The 20478-nt window shown below is 38.3% G+C and overlaps 1 protein-coding gene across 5 annotated transcripts in view; it reads right to left on the reverse strand.

The window, feature by feature from the left end:
- Positions 1–311: 311 nt before the first annotated feature.
- Positions 312–20478, reverse strand: part of SNRK (SNF related kinase) — a 55493-nt gene continuing 35326 nt past the window's right edge. For all 5 annotated transcript variants that reach the window (XM_026717795.2, XM_087917086.1, XM_087917085.1 and 2 more), the window contains 2 exons: positions 8791–8925; positions 312–6065 (listed from right to left, as the gene is read on the reverse strand). In XM_026717795.2, the coding sequence (XP_026573580.1) occupies positions 4856–6065; positions 8791–8925 (1345 nt within the window). In that variant the 3' untranslated portion in view covers positions 312–4855. The remainder of the gene's footprint in view (positions 6066–8790; positions 8926–20478) is intronic.

Consider the following 20478-nt stretch of genomic DNA (forward strand, 5'->3'; position numbering starts at 1 on the left):
TCACAAGAGGAACATTTTGCTTTGTATTTTTAGTTCTACTAAGATATGAATAAATCTCAAAATACAACGTAATTTAAAGAGTGTAGGGCTCCTAAAAATTTTTACCTTTGTAGTGGATAACTGTACTGAGATGACAAGCAACAGTGGGAAGAAGGAAAGCTTAATGCTGCACATGCCTGCATAATAAGCAGAAAGGAAATGTAGACAATCACTCATAAAGAAATAGTTACAGACAAATATCATAGTTTACCTATTTCAGCAGGGCCAATATGTCAGCTTTTCAGTGCTGAAACAGAAATCAAACTAGTGAATATATATAAAGTTGTCATGGAAGTCTTTTTTGCACTGATCAAGAGATCATTTTTATTAATTGGATTTTTGTCACACACCATGAATAGTTACATAGTGAAGAAAGCCAAACATTGCTGGAAGCAACTGACAAAGATCAACTGATATTTCTGTACCCTCTCTTAAAACACTTAAGTTTTCTGCATTCAATTCTGCTTAATTTAATTGCTACTTGCAAAATTAATTCTTCTGTCAAGATTGTCACATCTTAAATACAGATAAATTGCTAGAGGTACATTATATATTCATACAGAAAAATACGAGACTAGTTGTTTTCACAATATTTATATGCTACAGTAACTATAAGCAATTTGTCAAGATAAAATTGAGGAGTACAGAAAACTGTTACTTGTTCTATATAGTTTGGTCCAATATATTTTCATGTAGTGGTTATTCTCTCCCTCCTTTAACAGAATATAATACAACATATAATACATGCACAGTCATTCACTTGTGAACAGATGAATAAAAGACAACATTCAGGCTAACATTTGTACACCCAAGTAGTTCACCCAACCATACATAACTAAAGGCTATTTTACAGCTACGCAGCATAATGGTCAACACCGCTGATCTAAAGTGAGCACCATATATATATTTACACATGTACATATATACAATTGTATATAAAATGGAAGAAACAAAAACTCCTGGGGTTGGTCAAAAAGATGCCATTCCTAGGCTGTACATAATGTGTGATATTTACAGCAACTTGAAAATAAAAGCTGCAACAAAATTTATTGCCAATGCCCTTTATAAATTTCTCCTACTTTTTGTATAGATGCCCTATTTAATGATACCTATGAACTGTCCATATTTCTGGCCCTTTATAAGATCCCTGCCCGAGGAAATTTCAAGCAAATATTTTCTATGGCTTCACTCATATATCAGTTCTTTCAGCTTTGTGCATATATATACACATATTCTTGCACAGAGTACTTATGTCAGACTGGTAAAGCATCCAAGCATTTAAAACTAGATTGCAACAAGAGCCTGAAAAACAAAAGTGAAATTTATACCTTTCTACAAGTGGGAAATAAAAATTATAAATCCCAAAATAGGCTAGATATTAAAATACACTTGCATGATTTAGAATTATAGATTCCATATTTACTTGGAAGGAAGCCACAATGAATTCAAATGGCTTTCTAATAAAAATGTTTTAGATTGTACTTTCAGACAGATTTACCATACTAAAAAAGAAGCATAAAATCATAATCCAATGTAACAATTCTTTGGTGCTCTACAATCCATAATATAAATGAAATGCATTTTACTTGACTATTTTGCTAGCATTACAATACTGAACTACAGAGTATTCAGACACCTTCACTTTTGTCAATTTTGTTATGCTGCAGCCTGATTCTAGTTATTGAAATTCATTTTTTTCTCATTAATCTACTCAATATCCCATAATGACAAAAACAGAATGTTAGAAATATCTGTAAATTTATTAAAAAGAAAAAACTGAAATATCACATTGGTTTAATTATTCAGACCCTTTGCAACGATACTTGAAATTTAGTTCAGGTGCCTCCCTTGATTGCTGCTAACATGTTTCTACACCTTGGAGTCTACCTGTGGTAAATTTAATTGGTTGGACATGATTTGGAAAGGAGCACACCTCACAGCTAACAATACATACTGTAGCAGAGCAAAAGCCATGAGGTCAGTAACAGAGGTGACCAAGAACCTGATGGCTGCTCTGAGCTTGATCCTGTGTGGAGATGGGAGAGTTCCCAAAAGACAACCATCACTTCAACCCTCCATCAATCTGGCCTTTATAGCAGAATTGCTAGATGGAAGCCTTTCTTTAGTGCAAAACACATGAAAGCCTGCTTGGAGTTTGCAAAAAAGCACCTTAAGGAGTCTCAGACAATGAGGAACAAAATTCTCTGGTCTGATGAAACCAAGATTGAACTGTTTGGCCTCAATTTTAAACATTATATTTGGAGGAAATCAGCTACCTGCCCAATATCATCCCAGCAGTAAAGCATGGTAGTGGCAGCATCATGCAGTGAGGGTGTTTTTCAGCAGCAAGGACTAGGAGACTGGTCTAGGTTGAGGGAAAACTGAATGGAACAAAGTACTCAATAAATCTGTATAACAGCACCCAGGATCTCATACTGGGCTGAAGATCATTTTCCAATATGACAATGATCCTAAGCACACAGGAATGGCTTAGAGACAACTCTGTAAATATCCTAGAGTGGCCCTGCCAGAGCCCCGACTTGAACCCTATTGAACATCTCTGGAAGGACCTGAAAATGGATGTCCACCAACAGTTGCCATCTAGCTGACTGAGCTTGAAAGGATTTGCAAGATAGAATGGCAAAAAATCACCCAATCCAGATGTGCAAAGCTTGACGCTTCATACTCCAAAAGATTTGAGGCTGTAATTGATGCCAAAGATGCTTCAATAAATACTGACTGAAGGGCTGAATACTTATGCCAATGTGATATTTGAGTTTTTTCTTTTTAATAAATTTACAGAGATTTCTAAACTTTTGTTTTCACTTTATGAGATATTGAGTGTAGATTGAGAAAAAATGAATTTCTGTAGAATCAGGCTGCAGCACAACAAAATTAACAAAAGATAGTGTGAATACTTTCTGAACACATCTTATGTAAACTCTCTCAGACAATTGTCTGGGTTGCTGCTACAAAATACCATCAGTTTTTTTTACCAGCATTGCTTTGAAGACTCAAGTGCACAGAGCAAGAAAATAACACTCTTATATTTCCCCAAATTGGGGATATTTTATTCTAGATACATATTCAAAAAAGTTAATTCATTTAGTCAAAAGTATTTTAACAGGAAAAAGTGCCAAAACATTCATTTGCTGGCATTTCAGTAGCAAGGGATTTTAAAAAAGCAAATACTCAAGAATGAAATAAAATGCTCCATACCAATTTGTGTTATTGATTTGGAAAATTATCAAAGCAAATTATATATCACATTCCAAACTAAATGTCTACTTAAAATAATTTGTTTTCCAGTAAGATAATCCATGCTGCATTTTGAATCCATGGAGAGAACTTGGGATATGTTATTATCAAATTTATTTGCCACCTATCTTGCCATGGGGCATATTAAAGTATTCCAATTAGGCTCTGATAATCTGAACAGACTCTTCTTTTGTTCAGATTCCAGCAATTATTCCTACTCTCTCTCCTTTACTAGAAATATCTAGCTGAATTTTCTGTTTGCATTTCGGTATTCTGAAGCATTTAACTTCAGAATATAATTAACACTATACAAAAGTGACAATTACCCATCTTGTCTCATTTATCTGCATGCTCAAATTACTTTATTAGATCTTTAATCAACTCTCTATGACAATTCCATTAATAATGAAAATATCAAATGGCATAGTGGAAAGTAAATTTGGAAAAAATGTTTTTTCAATATCTTTATCAACAGTTACTATATATGAAATGATTTATTGGAATAGATATCAACTAGAGATCTATTTGAATAAACCACAAATTGGTCCATTTTACATATTTTGCACAATACTTACAACCAATTATATTTAATAGTAATGAATGCTTTCCCTTGGATGGGGAATTTTTTTTAAATTACACTATTCCTTTGTTAGATGACTCTTTTTTTAAAAAAAGATTGCTTGCATTTAATTATGGGGAAAGCTGCCTTGGAGATTTTTTTTTTAATCTTGTCTGTATCAAATCAAAACCTTCATTTTAGCCATCACTCATGCATTTAAGACAAGATGGATTAAAAATCAAGAGTTGAAGATAACTTTCCAGTGCACTTTTGCTTTGTACAAGGCTTGAAATTCTAAAACCTCCAGAAGAGATTTCAGTATCAACATTTTATTGCTTTGGTTCTGTTGCAAACAGATAATTATGCCACATCTCATATATTTTAACACAGAAGATCTGAACATAATTTGACGTCTTATAAAGAAACAAAAATTCTGTTTCTAATTTAAGTGCAGAATGTGAAACTACTAAGTGCTTACTTTATACTGGATTTGGACACAAGTCTTACTATAATCCAGATTTTCTACAGTAAAATTAGAAAGATAAAAAAATAACAACAGCACTTAGACTTATATACCACTTCACAGTGCTTTACAGCTTTGTCTAAGCAGTTTACCAAATCAGACCAGACCCCAACTATCTGGGTCCTCATTTTACCGATCTCAGAAGGATGGAAAGCTGAGTAAACCTTGAGCCGGTGACTCAAACTGCCAAACTGCAGGCAGCTGGGAGTCAGCAGAAGTAGCCTGCAGTACTGCATTCTAACGATCACCGCAGCTCTTGGGTTTGTTTGGAACAAAAGAAATTACTGGCTAGCAACATGCACAGTATCATGCTTTGTCATAACAAGCAAAACTAAATTAAACTCTAATAAATTACTGCTTAAAGCCTATGTTAACATAGTAAGACAAAGTAACAAAAGTTCAGTGAAATAAAGTATTCACAGCTCTGAACAGGAAGATTGGTGATGTCAAGTAGAATGGGTTAAATATGATTATTGTCAAACAACATGACAACAAGTTGTCTGACTTGATGTACATAATAGTCCCTCCTTCGGGTTTCGCTGAATGTTCACAGATATTGTTTTTTCACACAGAGGTAGTTGTAGCACATTATTTTTCAAGTTCTTGTTCTTTATTTGTTCTAACTCATTTGCCGCATCTGACATTTGGTCAGAAAACAATTTTATGCTGCTCAAAGATGAAACTGGATTTACATTCCCAGAACTTATGCACATTTTCCATGTTGATTTCTCCTGCACCTTCACACTGGAAAACGAAATATTTTGGGGATCAATTATGTATTTAGTGCTACTGTGAATCTGAGAACCTAAACAAATGCTCATCAACTTGAGACTTTCAACCAGATCACCCGCACTTCTTGATGACAACTGCATGGCATTACCAGATCCTGCACATCTGCGAGTAGAACCTGAATTATTATTCGTGCTTCCGTTAGAGCTACTGGAAGGACTTCCACCCTCTTTATGATTATCACCAGGACTTGTTTTGTCAATCCCTCCATTTCCATTGCTTGGTTTTCCTTGTCCACTTCCATCTCCTTGATTTCCTGGAGGACCTTCACTACTATCTCTTCTATGCCAGGAATAAGTAAATCCACTGTCTTTATCTAAACGCCGCCTACTTTCTGAGTCGTCATCACTTGTTTCTGAGCTACTGCAACTAGATCCACGACCCTGACTTTTCCTTCTGTGGTAACGTTTATGCACAGTGCTGGGTGAAGCAATATTCATTTTTAGGCGACTTAATTTAGGGGGCAAATTCTCATCCATATCAAATTCATCATCAGATTCCCCTTCCTCAAAAATCTGATTTAGAACGGGGGCACTTTTTCGAGAAGTAAGACGATTTGTAACAGAAGGCTTACGACGCAGAACAACTTGATTTGACAGAGAAACATTTTTTTTATCTTCTTCATCCTCCTCTTCATCTTCTTCTACTCTAAACAAGCACTTCCGACTACTAGTTGTAGGTTTTAAATTCACTGAGGGAACAACTGAAAGTGCTGGTCCAGCTAATTCAGGAACATCCTCTTTCTTGACCGACTCAAGTGCCTTACTTCTATGTCCATTAAGAACATTTTCAGCATTACGAGCAGGAGATTGGGGAACAGCTGCATGGGATAATGGAGAAGCTGTAAGGTCATCATCTAAATCTTGGGGAACATCTATTTTTGTTGGCCATGATTGCCTAAAATAAACAAAACGGAGGAATCAAGAAAATGCAAATTTGGTTAAAAATAAAAAGGAAAAATACTTCAAAGCAAGAGATTCCATGTTGTTTCTCATTTTAATACAATATATTATTGCTGCAAATATTAAAAATAAATAATATGTATTTTAAAATTAATAACATTTTTATCCATTAAATTGAGTTCAAACTTTTGAATAATTAATTCTGTGTGGCTACACCTTAAACTTTAATTTCTTAAATCATTCCAGGCTGTCTTTTGAAAACAGAGAGACAAATTAAGGCATCTTATATCAACATATAAACAAAATGGAAATTTCACTATGTCTCAAATATTTGGATCAATTTTTTCTCTTAATGGAATTAATTATTATTATTATTTTAATAACTAAAGTGATACTAACGTACTGATATGTAGTGCAACTTATTAGCAATTTAAAAATGCCACAGTAATAGTAATAATGGAAGAGGCAAGTCCAATAGATATTATGGTACCTCCAGAACAATCTTTTATAATCTAGCCAACATTGATTCCCATTTCTGTGTATTCCTGTGGCTCTCAAAAGAACTGCTGGAACCTTCCCATATGTAAGTGGGACAGGTAACTGATATCCCAGCTTGGAGGCATGCAAATAAAAGAGAAAAAATTTAGACTCAGAGAGCCAACTGTTCACTTTCTCAAAGAAAAAGTAGTGTGGACCATTTTAAAACAAATAGGTGAAAGAAAAACAATTGTATTGATTTTCATGGAACCAGTGGGTAACCCACAGTGCCCTCTGAAATTTTTTTTCATCAATGAGGAATCAGACCAATTTGAACTTGATTGAGAATGAGACTTCAGATATCAACTAATTTTTATTAGTGGATTTCTAGCCCAAATTTCAGGTATGGAAATTTTTTAAAAACGTTAATATTTTTACTTCTTTTGTCGTCATGTTTGATATCTATTACAACTCTGACAGACTTTAACTGCTTCAGAGCTACTTAAAAAACTAAATGTAGATAGTTTAGGCCTGTTTCTATTGATTGCCTTGGTGCTAATTTTAAATTTGAGCTTTTAAGAAATCCATTCAACCAGTCTTATGCCAATATTTCAGAAGTTCAATCCTGCTTAGATTAACAAATTTCCAAGTGTATGCAGATTTTCACTCTTAAAATACTCATAACTTTAAACTGTAATCCTATTCTCATTCTGGGCACCACCCCATTCCTAATTTTCCCTGTAAAAATCACACTCTCCAAAACCACTAAACCTTTTTCTTTAAAAAAAATCTTACAAACAAACAAAAACAAGAACAGTGACACTGTAAGAAAACATAAGTATTGGAAATGTTATCCTTCTCCCACCTTTATTTCAACTGCAGTCACCCAGTTGCTACTTTGAAAATATAAACTGAAACTAACATCAAGTATTGGATTCAATCATATAAAACAAGAAGTATTTAACTTATGCTTTTTTTTCATTTACTAAAATAAGATTTCTTGATTCATATAGTCTGTTTGGTGGATTTTTTAAAATACAGTGCCATTTTCCTGAACTTGTTTGGGCTCTTTCTATATTATAATATATAATTTATTTTAGCTTCTATTTATAGTGATTTTAAATAGTCTTCCTGAAGAAACCCTCCTAATTATATATTCAAGTTGTTTATTCCATTTCTACATTTAAATTAGTTTAATATTTTTAGAGAGTTTATTTTTCTATCTTCGGCTTTTTCATGCAACTATTCTTTAGAAAAGGTTGCAATAAGATTTAAGCATTATCATTTTTAATTGCTTTGTCTTTCTGTATCTCAAAATTAACACCATAATTGTTTTTTTTTAAAATATTAGAGAATACAAATACTCTCTTATTATTATTATGCATATATCTTAGACTTAAAGCCTCTATCAATAAATTTGAGCACCAATTATTTCTTAGCCTTGAAATTCATGTAATATCCTGCAATTTATTCAGGTACAGACTGAAAGAGAGACCTTTGTCCAGGGATGGGCTTCAAAAAATTTAGCAACCAGTTCTCTGCTCAGTGGCTGGTTGGGCGTGGCCATGGTGGGTGTGGCCTAATCAGCCTGCCGCACCATGTGGGTGGGGGGCGTTTTCGTCCTCCTTGGACTCTGGAGGATTTCCTCAAGCCTCTGGGAGAGTGAAAACAGCCTCCCTGGGCTCTGGAGGCTCTCCAGAGGCTGGAAATTGATCTGTTTCCAGACTTCCGGAGCCTCCGAGAGGCCGATTTTTTGCCTCCCTGAGCTTCCACACGAGCCCTGCACTTACCTGGGATCCAAAACTGGCTGTGTGGAGACTCCTGGGAGGAGTGGAGCGGGCGGGCAGTGCCAGCCAGTTGTTATAACTACCGGTTTGGTGAACAGATGTAAAATTAACCTGCAGCAGCCCATCCCTGCCTTTGTCTAAAAATCTACACATCATCATATTTACTATGAGAAAGAAATGTATTATTGCTGAATGAGAACACACAATACTAAAGCAATTTACCATTTTCTATAGCTAACACTCTTACAAATATGTACTTCTCATATTTCAGGAGGGTTATACTTGTTATACAGATAATTGCATTCATTCTACAATATTTTCAAAATATACATTTAAAATAAAGTTGTGAGCCCCCTTAAAAGGATTTAGATACAAATAATAAAAGTTGGGATGGATGGATGGATGGATGGATAGATGTGCACACACATACATAATAGGTAGAATCTAAAATCTTACCTAAATTGTGCTTTTATATTGCTTGGACTTGCTGATCTGGTTTGTATTTCTTTTTCTTGTTTCTCTCTTAAAATCCGCTCTGCTAGTAAAAAGTAGGTAGCAGTGATGTGATTGTATTTGTTAGTTTCCAGAGCCCTAAAGAAATGAAATATGTATTAATGGGTTTCTTCAAACTGGACATATTGCCAACAAGTTGAAGAGTATCTCATTACAGAAATTTATACTTTAGATATCTTTACAAATGACCACTGCATTACTAAAAACTGGGAAATTAATGCTGCAAGTTCAATAATTAGACAGCAATACCTGAAGTAGTACAATGGTTAGAATGCATTATTGCAGGCTGACTGTACTAATTGTGAGGAGTTTCAATCTTGACTGGCTCAAGATTGACTCAGCCTTCCATCCTTCCAAAGTTGTTAAAATAAGGACCCATATTGTTGGAGACAATATACATACTCTGGAAAACGTTTACAGAGTGCTGTAAAGCACTATGAAGCAGTATATAAGTCTAAGTGGTATTGCTAGTCCTTGACTTATGACCTATTGTTTATCAACCGCTTGAAGTTACACTGTTCCCTCCTCCCAGGGTACTTACTTACAACTCGGTTATGAAGTTCAGAAGGGCGTCTTCCCCCCTCCCCCCACAATCACTTGACTGTATGTTGGGTGTTCAGCAACCAGCTTGCATTTAGGGCTGTTTGCAGAAGGTGACCACATTTATTGACATTTTTGCCTAAAACCAGCATTTACTTTTTTTTTTCTTTTTGGCAAACTAGCCATTAGCAAACTGGTTCACTTAATATCTGTGGCATTTGCTTAACAACCTCCAGAACAAAGATTGGTTTGGTCAAGTGGATGACAGCTGCCATAATGGACGACCAGTACAGTCATAGGTTGAGGAGTACCTGTATATGAAAACAAAATCTTAGTAGCTGAAAAAATGTTCTGGATTACAATAATTTATTGAATGTGAGTCCCACAGTATTTGCAATTGCCAGATATAGCATACAATCACTTTCTTATATTTCACCATGCAGCTCTACAACAGAATTTCTGCCATATGTGGCTAGACTACTGTCACAAATCTAGTTGTAACTGAGATTACTGAGAACTAGTTTATTTTCAATGACGTTTAGCCTAAAAGAAGCAACCTTAGGAACACATTCCCTCTTTGGAGAAGTGACACTTCAAGTGCCATGGATGGCCTTTTCTTCCACATTCATTCAGAGTTTGGGTGATTATCACTACTTAGTGGATACCAGGAAGCAAATTAAAGGAAGAAGTCAGTCAAGAAACATACTGTATATTATCTTTAAACATTCAATACTAAGACCTCTTGTTCACTTGGCAGGAACAAAAACACAGAATTGATAGTCGGAAAAGCGGAGTTATTCTACTTAGAATTTTTTAGAGGAAAGGAGGAAGAAGAAAGAAAAGAAGAGTCACTAATTGAATTCAAGAGGAGTGTATAGCAGTAATTGAAAAGGAAAAAGAAGAAGGTGCAGTAGGTGGTGGTGTACCCAGAGCAACGAGAATTACGATCTATAAGAGCAATAAAACCCTCTGATAAAGCTTAACATGGATGAAAGGAAATTGATTATGATTAACATAAACGGACTTAATTTGGCTACTAAAAGAAGGAAAGTATTTCACAAATTAGAGAAATTAAAATTTGATATAATTTGTTTACAAGAAGTACATAGTAAAAAACAACATGAATATATATTGAAACAAAAAAAATTAGGCAAAGTATTCATGTCACTGACACAATCAAAGAAAAGAGGCGTGGTCTTATATATCAGAGATACAATTGTGGCAGAATTAATTTATACAGATGATGATGGAAGGATTTTGATGGTGGAAATAATGGACAATAATGTTAAAGCACTTTTAATTGCAATTTATGCTCCAAATGATAATCAAGAAGAATTCTACAGGAAATCACATATGAAAATAATTGAATTGGATTATGTTAATATTTGTATGATGGGTGACCTTAATGGAATAATTAATGATCGGTTGGACTATAAAACACAGAAATCAACAAAGAAAGCTAGAAAGATATTACCAAAATCTTTCTTTTGAATGATAGAAGAATTAAACTTAAAAATGCATGGAGAGAGAGAAATGTGGAAAGTAAGCAATATTCTTTTTACTAGACATGCATCATGGCCTAGAATAAATATGATATGGATGTCAGCAGAACTACTTACTAAGATACGAGAAATTGAAATAGAACCAAGCACTTGGGCAGACCACAATCCAATGACAGTTATTTGGAAAGGATATGAGATCTAAATGGATTTTAAATAATACAATATTAAAGGAAAAAGATTTTAAACAGAAAATAGAGAAAGAATTGGCTTTCTTTTTTAAAGAAAATAGAAAAGAGGATACTTCTTTACAGAATCTCTGGGACATGATGAAGGCCTGCACAAGAAGTTTGATAATTGACTATACAAGGAAAGGAAATATAAAACAGAAAAAGACTTTTAGGTCTTTGGAGGATGACTATGAAAGACTGGAAAAAGAGTTACAGAAGTTCCCGCAAAAAAAGACATTAAGAATAAAATGGATATAATTAAACATAAAATGGGACTAATGGAAAAAGAGGAACTATCACAAAAAATTAAAAATGCTAAACAAAATTACTTTGAAGATGCAAACAAACCAGGCAGATGGCTAGCCTATAAACTGAGAAAGGAAAGAGAATCAAGAAGGATTAATCAATTAATAAATGAAGGACATGCTTGCTATGGAAATGAGGAGAAGAAAAAAATATACTATGGAAAACTGTATTTTCAAGAGAATATTCAAGAAGAAAAAGTTAAGCAATACTTACAGAAAGCGAATTTACCTCAGATACCTAAAGACATTGAAATAATGCTAGAAGGGAACATAATGATGATGGAACTAACAGAAGCTTTAAAAAAACAGAATGTTGGAAAAGCACCAGGTCCAGATGGATTGCCAGCAGAACTTTACAAGACTTTCCAGGAAATACTGAATTTCCATCTGTTAGAAGTTATGAATGAAGTTATGTTAAAGAAAAGAATACCCAAAACATGGTCAGACACATATATTATACAGAAGGAGGATACAGACCTGCAACAAGTTAAAAATTATAGACCTATATCCCTATTAAATTCATATTATAAAATCTTCACTTCCATTTTGGCAGAAAGACTGAAAAGATACTTAATGATCAACATGTATAAAGTTATACATGTTGATCAAAATGATTCCTGCCAAAGAGACAAATTAAAAACGTGAGAATAACCCTGGACACTTTGGAATATTATGAGGCACATCCAGTAAAGCAAAAGGCTTCCATGGTTCTGGATGCACAAAAAGCCTTTGACAACGTGAGTTGGCGATTTATGTTATTGCAATTGGAACAAATGGGCTTTGGTAAAAAAAATTATTCAAGCCATTGAAATGATATGTCATAAACAAACTGCAAAGGATAAATTTAAATAAATAAATAAATAAATGATAAATGCAGAATTAACAGAATCTATAGATATAAGAAAAAGGACAAGACAAGGTTGTCCACTGTCGCCTCTGCTGTTTGTGTTAACTTTGGAAGTGTTGAATAAGAATATTAGAGAAGATAAAGAAATAAAAGGAATGAAAATTAAAAAGGAAGAGTATAAATTGCAAGCTTTTGTAGATGATCTGGCATTCCATACTAGAGGATCCATTGGAAACAGCACCTAAATTAATTAATAAATTAATGCATTGGAAACAGCACCTAAAAGATAGGAGAATATGGAAAAGTAGCAGGTTTGAAAATAAATAAAGATAAAACAAAAGTATTAACAAAAAATATGTTAGCAAGACAAAAGAGTTGGAAGCAGTTTTAGAAATACAGGTCACAAATAAGGTTAAGTATTTAGGGATACACATTACACCAAGATGTAGCACACTGAAGGAGGACAATTATATTGTTTAATTATATTAAACTCAAACAGCAGATTGCTACAGATTTGGCAAAATGGGAAAATTTACAAATATTGATTGGGAGAATATCTACAATTAAGATGAATGTATTGCCTAGAATTCTGTATTTATTCCAGACAATTCTAGTCCGACTAGGTAGAGTTTTTTGAAGACTTAAACAGAACTGTGTTGAAATATATTTGGCAGGGAAAGAAAGGAAGAATAAAACTTAAACTGCTACAAGATGCAAAAATAAGAGGAGGGTTTGCCTTGCCTAACTGGGAGCTATATTACCAGGTGACAAGTTTGATGTGGGTAAAGGAATGGATAACATTAAGAAACACTAGACTATTGACTTTAGAAGAACATGACTTGCTGCTAGTCTGGCATGCTTTCCTTTGATATAAGGGAACTAAAACACGGGGTACTTTAGAAGACATTGAGAGGCACTGTTTTTGAACTGGAAGAAGACAAAAAGACAATATTATTTAAAAATTCCATTATGGATATCTAGTTTAATGTGTGGCTAAAGGAGTGGTGTAAAAGGGAAGACTTTGGTTTTATTAGTCATGATGTCTGCAGCTGGTCCAATGAAAAACTGTACAAAAGAGATGGTTTGCATCCATCAAAGAAAGGGACTGAGTTACTTGGCATTACATTCACAGATTTTCATTTAAACTGAACAGCGGGGACAGAGAATTAATGGATTCAGAACATTTCTGTCCCCAGCAACCTAAAACTAATAAGGATACCAGTGTACGCAAAATAGATATCCGGGCAGGTAAGATTATCAACCTTGATGCCAACCAAAACCAAGCATTTAATAGCAAGTACCATACCATGTGCACTAATCAAACAGGTGGCAAGAAAGTAGGGGCAGGCAGGCACAACACAGGTTATGTAGACAGTAAACACAGGGTCAGACATAAAGATCTCAAGTGCCCAAATGCACAAAGTCTGGGTAACAAACAGGGTGAACTCGAACTACAAATACACGAAGGTAAATATGATATAGTTGGAATAACAGAAATTTGGTGGGATGAAACCCATGACTGGAACATACTGGTAGAAGGATACAAATTATTCAAAAAAAAACCAGGCTCCATAAAAGAGGAGGTGGAGTTGCACTGTATGTAAAGGACTACTATATTGCTACAGAAATGCATGAAACCAAAGATGAAAACCTCCTAGAATGCATATGGGTCAATATAAAAGACAAAAAAAAAAAATGACATGGCCATAGGTGTATGTTATGACCCCCCTTCGAAATTCAAATGAACAAAACAGAAAGCAGCCGTTTCACAATTAAATCAAATGGAAAGAAGTCTTATTAGATAACGGCTGGCAGAAACCACAGCATAAATCTTACTCTGTCCGGCAAACCAGTCCTGGCAATAAATCCTCAGCCTCAGAGCTCTTTGCTGTAACGTCCTCACTCAAATAGTCATTTTGTTTCTGGCGAAATGCACCAGCCCAGCTGTGTCCTTTTATACTCATTAAGGCAACGTGCTAATTTACTGACTTGCTCTTCTCATTTGCTCCAGCTGATTTTGCCTTTTCAACCGTCTTCTATTTTTTACATTTAACCACAAATTTTCCAAGTTCTCATCTCCACTAGAAGACTCTCTCAAAACTTCCCTGTCAGCCATTCCCGGCTGTTCATCAGATAAAGAACCAGAGGAGATCAAAGGTCCTGACAATTCTAATACATCAGGTCTGTCGTCCTTTGTCACGTCCATCTCCTCATCCTGGTTATCAGTCCAATCAGTAAGCCAGGCTGGTTCAAATTGTTCTGACATATCCTCTTCACTTGAACTCATATCAATCACAGGAGCTGAATCCAAGCCCGGAGCCACAACACTATCCCTCACCGCAGGGCCCTTCCCCCGGGTCTGACGATCCGGATGCGGTTTCGAAGGAAACGTTCATGAAAGTCCCGAATGATGTCTGGAGCATGAACTGCAGACGCATCCGTCCATGAGCAAATTTCCGAGTCATCCACTCTCCTCCCAACTAAATACTGAAAACGACCCTTGAGCCAACGCGAATCAGTAACGCTGACCACCGTGTCATCAACCTCCACCTCCTCACGGGCGTTGATGGGGAAGTCGTACCAGCTGGAGCACGCAGAGGACAGTCCGGGAGTCAGGAACTAAAAGAGAGCGATGGAATACAGGGTGAGTACGCATGGAGCGGTAAGGTGAGCGGTATGCCACAGGGTTGATAACCGCCTCAATCGGGAATGGACCGATGAAACGATGGTCCAATTTCCTAATTGGGCGATCGATCCGAAGGTGTTTCGTGGACAACAACACCTTGTCACCCACAGCTAACGGAGGCGATGCTTGACGTGACCGGTCCGCAAACCGTTTATAGTCCTCTTTCGCTCGTTCAAGTTGTTGCCTTACTAAACGGTGGACCGCTTGTAGTTCCTCCAGAAAATCTTGTGTCTCAGGAACCGGTGAATCCATCCAAGTTAATGGGAAGAAGCGCGGATGATAACCTACATTCGCGAAAAATGGCGTTACCCGAGTGGAGGTGTGCTGCGAGTTATTAAAAGCGAATTCTGCCAATGGGAGGTATTTCACCCAATCGCTTTGTCGCTGATTAACAAAACACCTCAAATATTGGGTAAGAATGCCAATCACCTTCTCAGTCCCGCCATCAGTTTCCGGATGGTGCGCTGACGCTAAGCACACCTGAACTTGTAGCGCTGCCATTAATTGTTTCCAAAACTGCGCAGTAAACTGAACCCCACGATCAGAAACCACTCTATCTGGCAGTCCATGCAGACGAAAGATATGCTGTAAAAATAGCTGAGCCGTAGTGCGGGATGAAGGTAACCTCCTACAGAGAATGAAATGAGCCATTTTAGTCAACATATCAACTACCACGAGTACCGTCGTGAAGCCCGACAAGGATGGTAAATGCGTGAGAAAGTCCATGGAGATCGCTCCCCATGGTCTGCTCGGAGTTGGCAATGGTTGGAGGAGTCCAGGGGGCGCACCCGACGCCGCTTTCGCTTGCCTACACTGGACGCAAGAAGCGACGTAAGAGAACACATCGTGACGAACCCGAGGCCACCAAAAAGTCCGGGTGACCAAATGCAAGGTTTTATAAAATCCAAAATGGCCAGCAGCGGGGTTATCATGACATTGTGTCATGATGAGAGCTCTCAACGACTTGGTAGGTACGTATAATAAACCTCGATGTCGGAGCAAGTCCTCTTCAATGGACCATGGAGAATCAGGTCCGACGTCCCCCCGTCTCTGCTGCGTCCACGCATCCAATCGTTGCGCCTCTCGTATGCGAGCCCGCAAGTCTACTGGATCTTGCAGTACGGCCAAGGATTCTGGTGGTAACACCGTTCGTAGAGGAAGAGGATTCTCGGGCCCGATATACTCGGGCTTCCGAGACAGCGCGTCTGCCCTCCGATTATGTCCACTCGGAACATAAGTAACGGAGAAATTGAACCTGGCAAAAAACAACGACCACCGAATCTGGCGTTGGTTCAATTTCTTAGCTGTGGTCAAATGTTCCAAGTTTCGGTGATCTGTCCGAACCTCTACCTTGTGCCGAGCCCCCTCTAAATGATGTCTCCAGGTCTCAAAAGCAGCCTTAATGGCCAACAACTCCTTTTCCCAGATGGTGTAATTGCGCTCTGAAGCTGTGAGCTTCCTAGAATAGTATGCGCATGGGAAAAGAGGCGCGCCATCTTTCGAAGCTTGTAACAGTACCGCTCCGATAGCGACATTAGAGGCATCTGTCTCGACCACAAATGGACGATTCGGATCAGGATGCCTCAATATCGGCTCGGCTACAAACGCTTTCTTTAAAATGTCAAAAGCCTGTTGTTGCGGGGGCCCCCACACAAACGGGACCTTCTTACGGAGGAGCTGAGTTATGGGGTCCATTACTTTAGCAAAGTCCGGGATAAAAGTCCGATAGTAGTTGGCGAATCCCAAAAGACGTTGGACGTCCTTGACTCGACGAGGGCTTCCCAACTACACAATGCCTCAACCTTTTAGGGTCCATAGCAATGCCCTCGGGAGAAATGATGTGCCCTAAAAACTCTATCGACGACTGAAAAAGAAACACTTCTCCAGTTTCGCATAGAGCTTATGCTCCCGAAGACGCTGCAGCACTTGACGGACCTGGTGAAGGTGGTGATCCCTGGACTGAGAGTAGATTAAAATATCAATCAGATACACCACGACAAACCAATCCAGCATGTCCCGAAAAATGTCGTTCATCAAATGCTGGAATACAGCGGAGCGTTGGTTAGACCAAATGGCATGACGGTGTACTGAAATGACCATAACGAGTGCCAAACGCCGTCTTCCACTCATCCCCTTGCGCATCCGAACCAGGTTGTAAGCCCCACGCAGATCGAGTTTAGTGAAGATAGTAGCCTCCCGCAACCGCTCCATCAATTCCGGAATGAGTGGTAAGGGATAGGTATTCCTCACGGTGATAGAGTTTAGTCCTCTATAATCACAACAGAGACGCAGTTCTCCCGACTTCTTAACAAAAAGAACGGGAGCCGAAAGAGGGACGCGAGGTCGAATAAATCCCGAGCTAAGTTTTTATCCAAAAACTCTCGGAGTGCAACCAACTCGGGCTCTGACATGGAGTATAATCTCCCCTTTGGCAATGGAGCGTCCGGTATCAGATCCACGGGACAATCATAAGCATGATGTGGGGGTAATCGGTCTGCCTCCTGTTCGCTGAAAACATCGGAGAAGTCCGACAGCTCCGAAGGAATCGAGACAGCAGGAGCGGCAATATCTTGGCCAGCGCAAACATGCCTCAGGTGGTCCACACATTGTAGGCTTGGAAAAGAAATGGCGTTCTGCGACCAAGCCACCAATGGATCGTGCAAACGCAACCAGGACATTCCGAGCACCAAAGGGAGATGAAGGTTCGAGGTGACATAAAAACTTATCGCCTCCTCATGATCCCCAATACGCATACGCACTGGCTGAGTAGCACAGCGAATGGGTCCCGACTTGAGTTCATGCCCATCTACAGTTTCCACCTTAATGGGTGGGTTCACAGGAATCAAAGGAATTCCAAAATGTTTAACAAAAGCACAGTCCATAAAGCTGGTTGTAGCCCCTGAATCCACCAGCACAACGGCAGGAATTCCTTCCTTCTGGGACTGTAGGAAGATACAAGTGTCCAAAAGTAAATGCCAAGGAGGACCAGGATTTACTTTGGCAATTTGGGATGGGGGTGGAGGATGTGCCCGACCTAGGGTTTCCCTGAGGTCGGGCCTACCCGTTCCCGACGGGCCAGGAGTGGTTTCAGACACAGGTCGGCGAGTCCTTCTCCGAGTGCAGGAATTTGCAAAATGTCCCGGACCCCCCGCAATAAAGGCACAAGCCTTCCTGGAACTTTCTCGAACGTTCTCGCACCGTTAAGCGAGGGCGGAGTGTGCCTAACTCCATCGGCTCCTCAACATTAACCGTGGGTTGGAAAACTCTCGGTGGCGTGGGTTGTGCGAAAAGCGAAGATGGTTCCATACCGAGCCGTTTGCGTCCACGTTGTTGTAAACAAGCTTCAATTCGTAAGCACTGAACTATCAATGCATCCAAAGTTATAGCCCTCTCTGCATGGACCAGCTCATCTTTGATGGCATCAGACAAGCCTTCCTGGAATGCAGCCATATGAGCGGTTCGTTCCAGTTGGAGTCCATACACAGCAAAGCGAAATTCTGCCACGTATTCCTGCAGGGAGCGTTTCCCCTGATTAATGTCCCGTAACCGTCTGTCCACAGTTTGTATCTTAATTGGGTTCTCAAACATCACTCTCATTTGTTGAAGAAAACCCTGGAAATTATTCAACAACGGGCTATCTTGAACTAACAAGGGAGTAGCCCAATTAGCAGCCTGCCCGGTTAATAAACTGATCATAAATCCTACTTTAGACCTGTCAGTTGGGAAGTCTTCAGGCCTCAGAGAGATAAACAATTGGCATTGACCCATAAATGCCGGGAACCTGTCCATTTGCCCAGAAAATTTCTCCGACATGGATACTGGGCTTTTCCTCACAGGAGGGGCAGGGGGAACAGCAGCAGGGCTTGGTAAGCTGGAAACATAATTCAGCAATTGTGTTACCTGATTCTGAAGCGTCACATTGCTTTGCAGTAGCTGATTAATTTGTTGTTGTTGCTGCTGTACCAAACGCTGCAGTTGATTTGAATCCATCTTGCTTTAAAGATGGTTTGTTTGGGCCAGAAACAATAATGTTATGACTCCCCGAAATTCAAGCGAACAAAACAGAAAGCAGCCGTTTCACAATTAAATCAAACGGAAAGAAGTCTTATTAGATAACGGCTGGCAGAAACCACAGCATAAATCTTACTCTGTCCGGCAAACCAGTCCTGGCAATAAATCCTCAGCCTCAGAGCTCTTTGCTGTAACGTCCTCACTCAAATAGTCATTTTGTTTCTGGCGAAATGCACCAGCCCAGCTGTGTCCTTTTATACTCATTAAGGCAACGTGCTAATTTACTGACTTGCTCTTCTCATTTGCTCCAGCTGATTTTGCCTTTTCAACCGTCTTCTATTTTTTACATTTAACCACAAATTTTCCAAGTTCTCATCTCCACTAGAAGACTCTCTCAAAACTTCCCTGTCAGCCATTCCCGGCTGTTCATCAGATAAAGAACCAGAGGAGATCAAAGGTCCTGACAATTCTAATACATCAGGTCTGTCGTCCTTTGTCACGTCCATCTCCTCATCCTGGTTATCAGTCCAATCAGTAAGCCAGGCTGGTTCAAATTGTTCTGACGTAACCTCTTCACTTGAACTCATATCAATCACAGGAGCTGAATCCAAGCCCGGAGCCACAACAGGTGTATATTATAGGCCACCCAATAAAGCAGAAAAAATAGGTGTCCTTTTTGCCAGCCAACTAACAAACACACAACAATAGTAATGGGAGACTTCAATTATCCTGATATCAATTGGAAAACTAATTCTGCACCAAGTGAGAAATCAAGCAAGTTCCTAACCAACCTAGCTGACAACTTTGTTGTCAAAAAGGTAGAGGGTAAAACTAGAAGCCATACTGGACTTAATTCTTACAAACAGAAAAAGTGATAGAGGGAGTTGAAACTGCAGGAACCTTGGGTGAGAGTGACTATGTCATACTAAAATTCAACATAACACAAACACAAGCAATAGAACATAATAACACCAGAATCTTGGATTTTAAAAGAGCTGATTTTAATAAACTCAGAGAGAATTTGGGAAAGATTCCGTGGATAAAAATCTTAAAGGGGAAAACAACTCAAGAATCTTGGGAAACTCTGAAAAGTACGATCATAGAAGCCGAGACCAGCACAATACCACTGAGAAAGAAAAACAAGAAATCCAAGAAGAAACCAGCATGGCTGCACAGAGATCTCTCTGGCAAATTGAAAGAAAAAAAGGACAAGTGCAAAAACTGGAAAGAAGGACATACAACTAAGGCAGAATATCAGCAGATAGCCAGAATCTGCAAAGACGAAGTCACGAAAGCAAAGGCTCAGAGCAAACAAAGACTTGCAACAAAAGTAAAAGATAATTAAAAACATTATTTCCAATATATAAATAACAAGAAAAAAAATCAAGGAAACAGTCGGTCCACTAAAGAAAGAAGACAGCAAGGAAGTAACAGGCAACAGAGAGAAAGCAGAACTGCTTAACTCATTCTTTGCATCCGTCTTCACGCAAAAAGAAACTATAGCTCAACCCAT

Source organism: Pseudonaja textilis, chromosome Z (assembly GCF_049901715.1).
Source record: "Pseudonaja textilis isolate UNSWEBS1 chromosome Z, rPseTex1.2, whole genome shotgun sequence".
Classification (NCBI taxonomy): domain Eukaryota; kingdom Metazoa; phylum Chordata; class Lepidosauria; order Squamata; family Elapidae; genus Pseudonaja; species Pseudonaja textilis.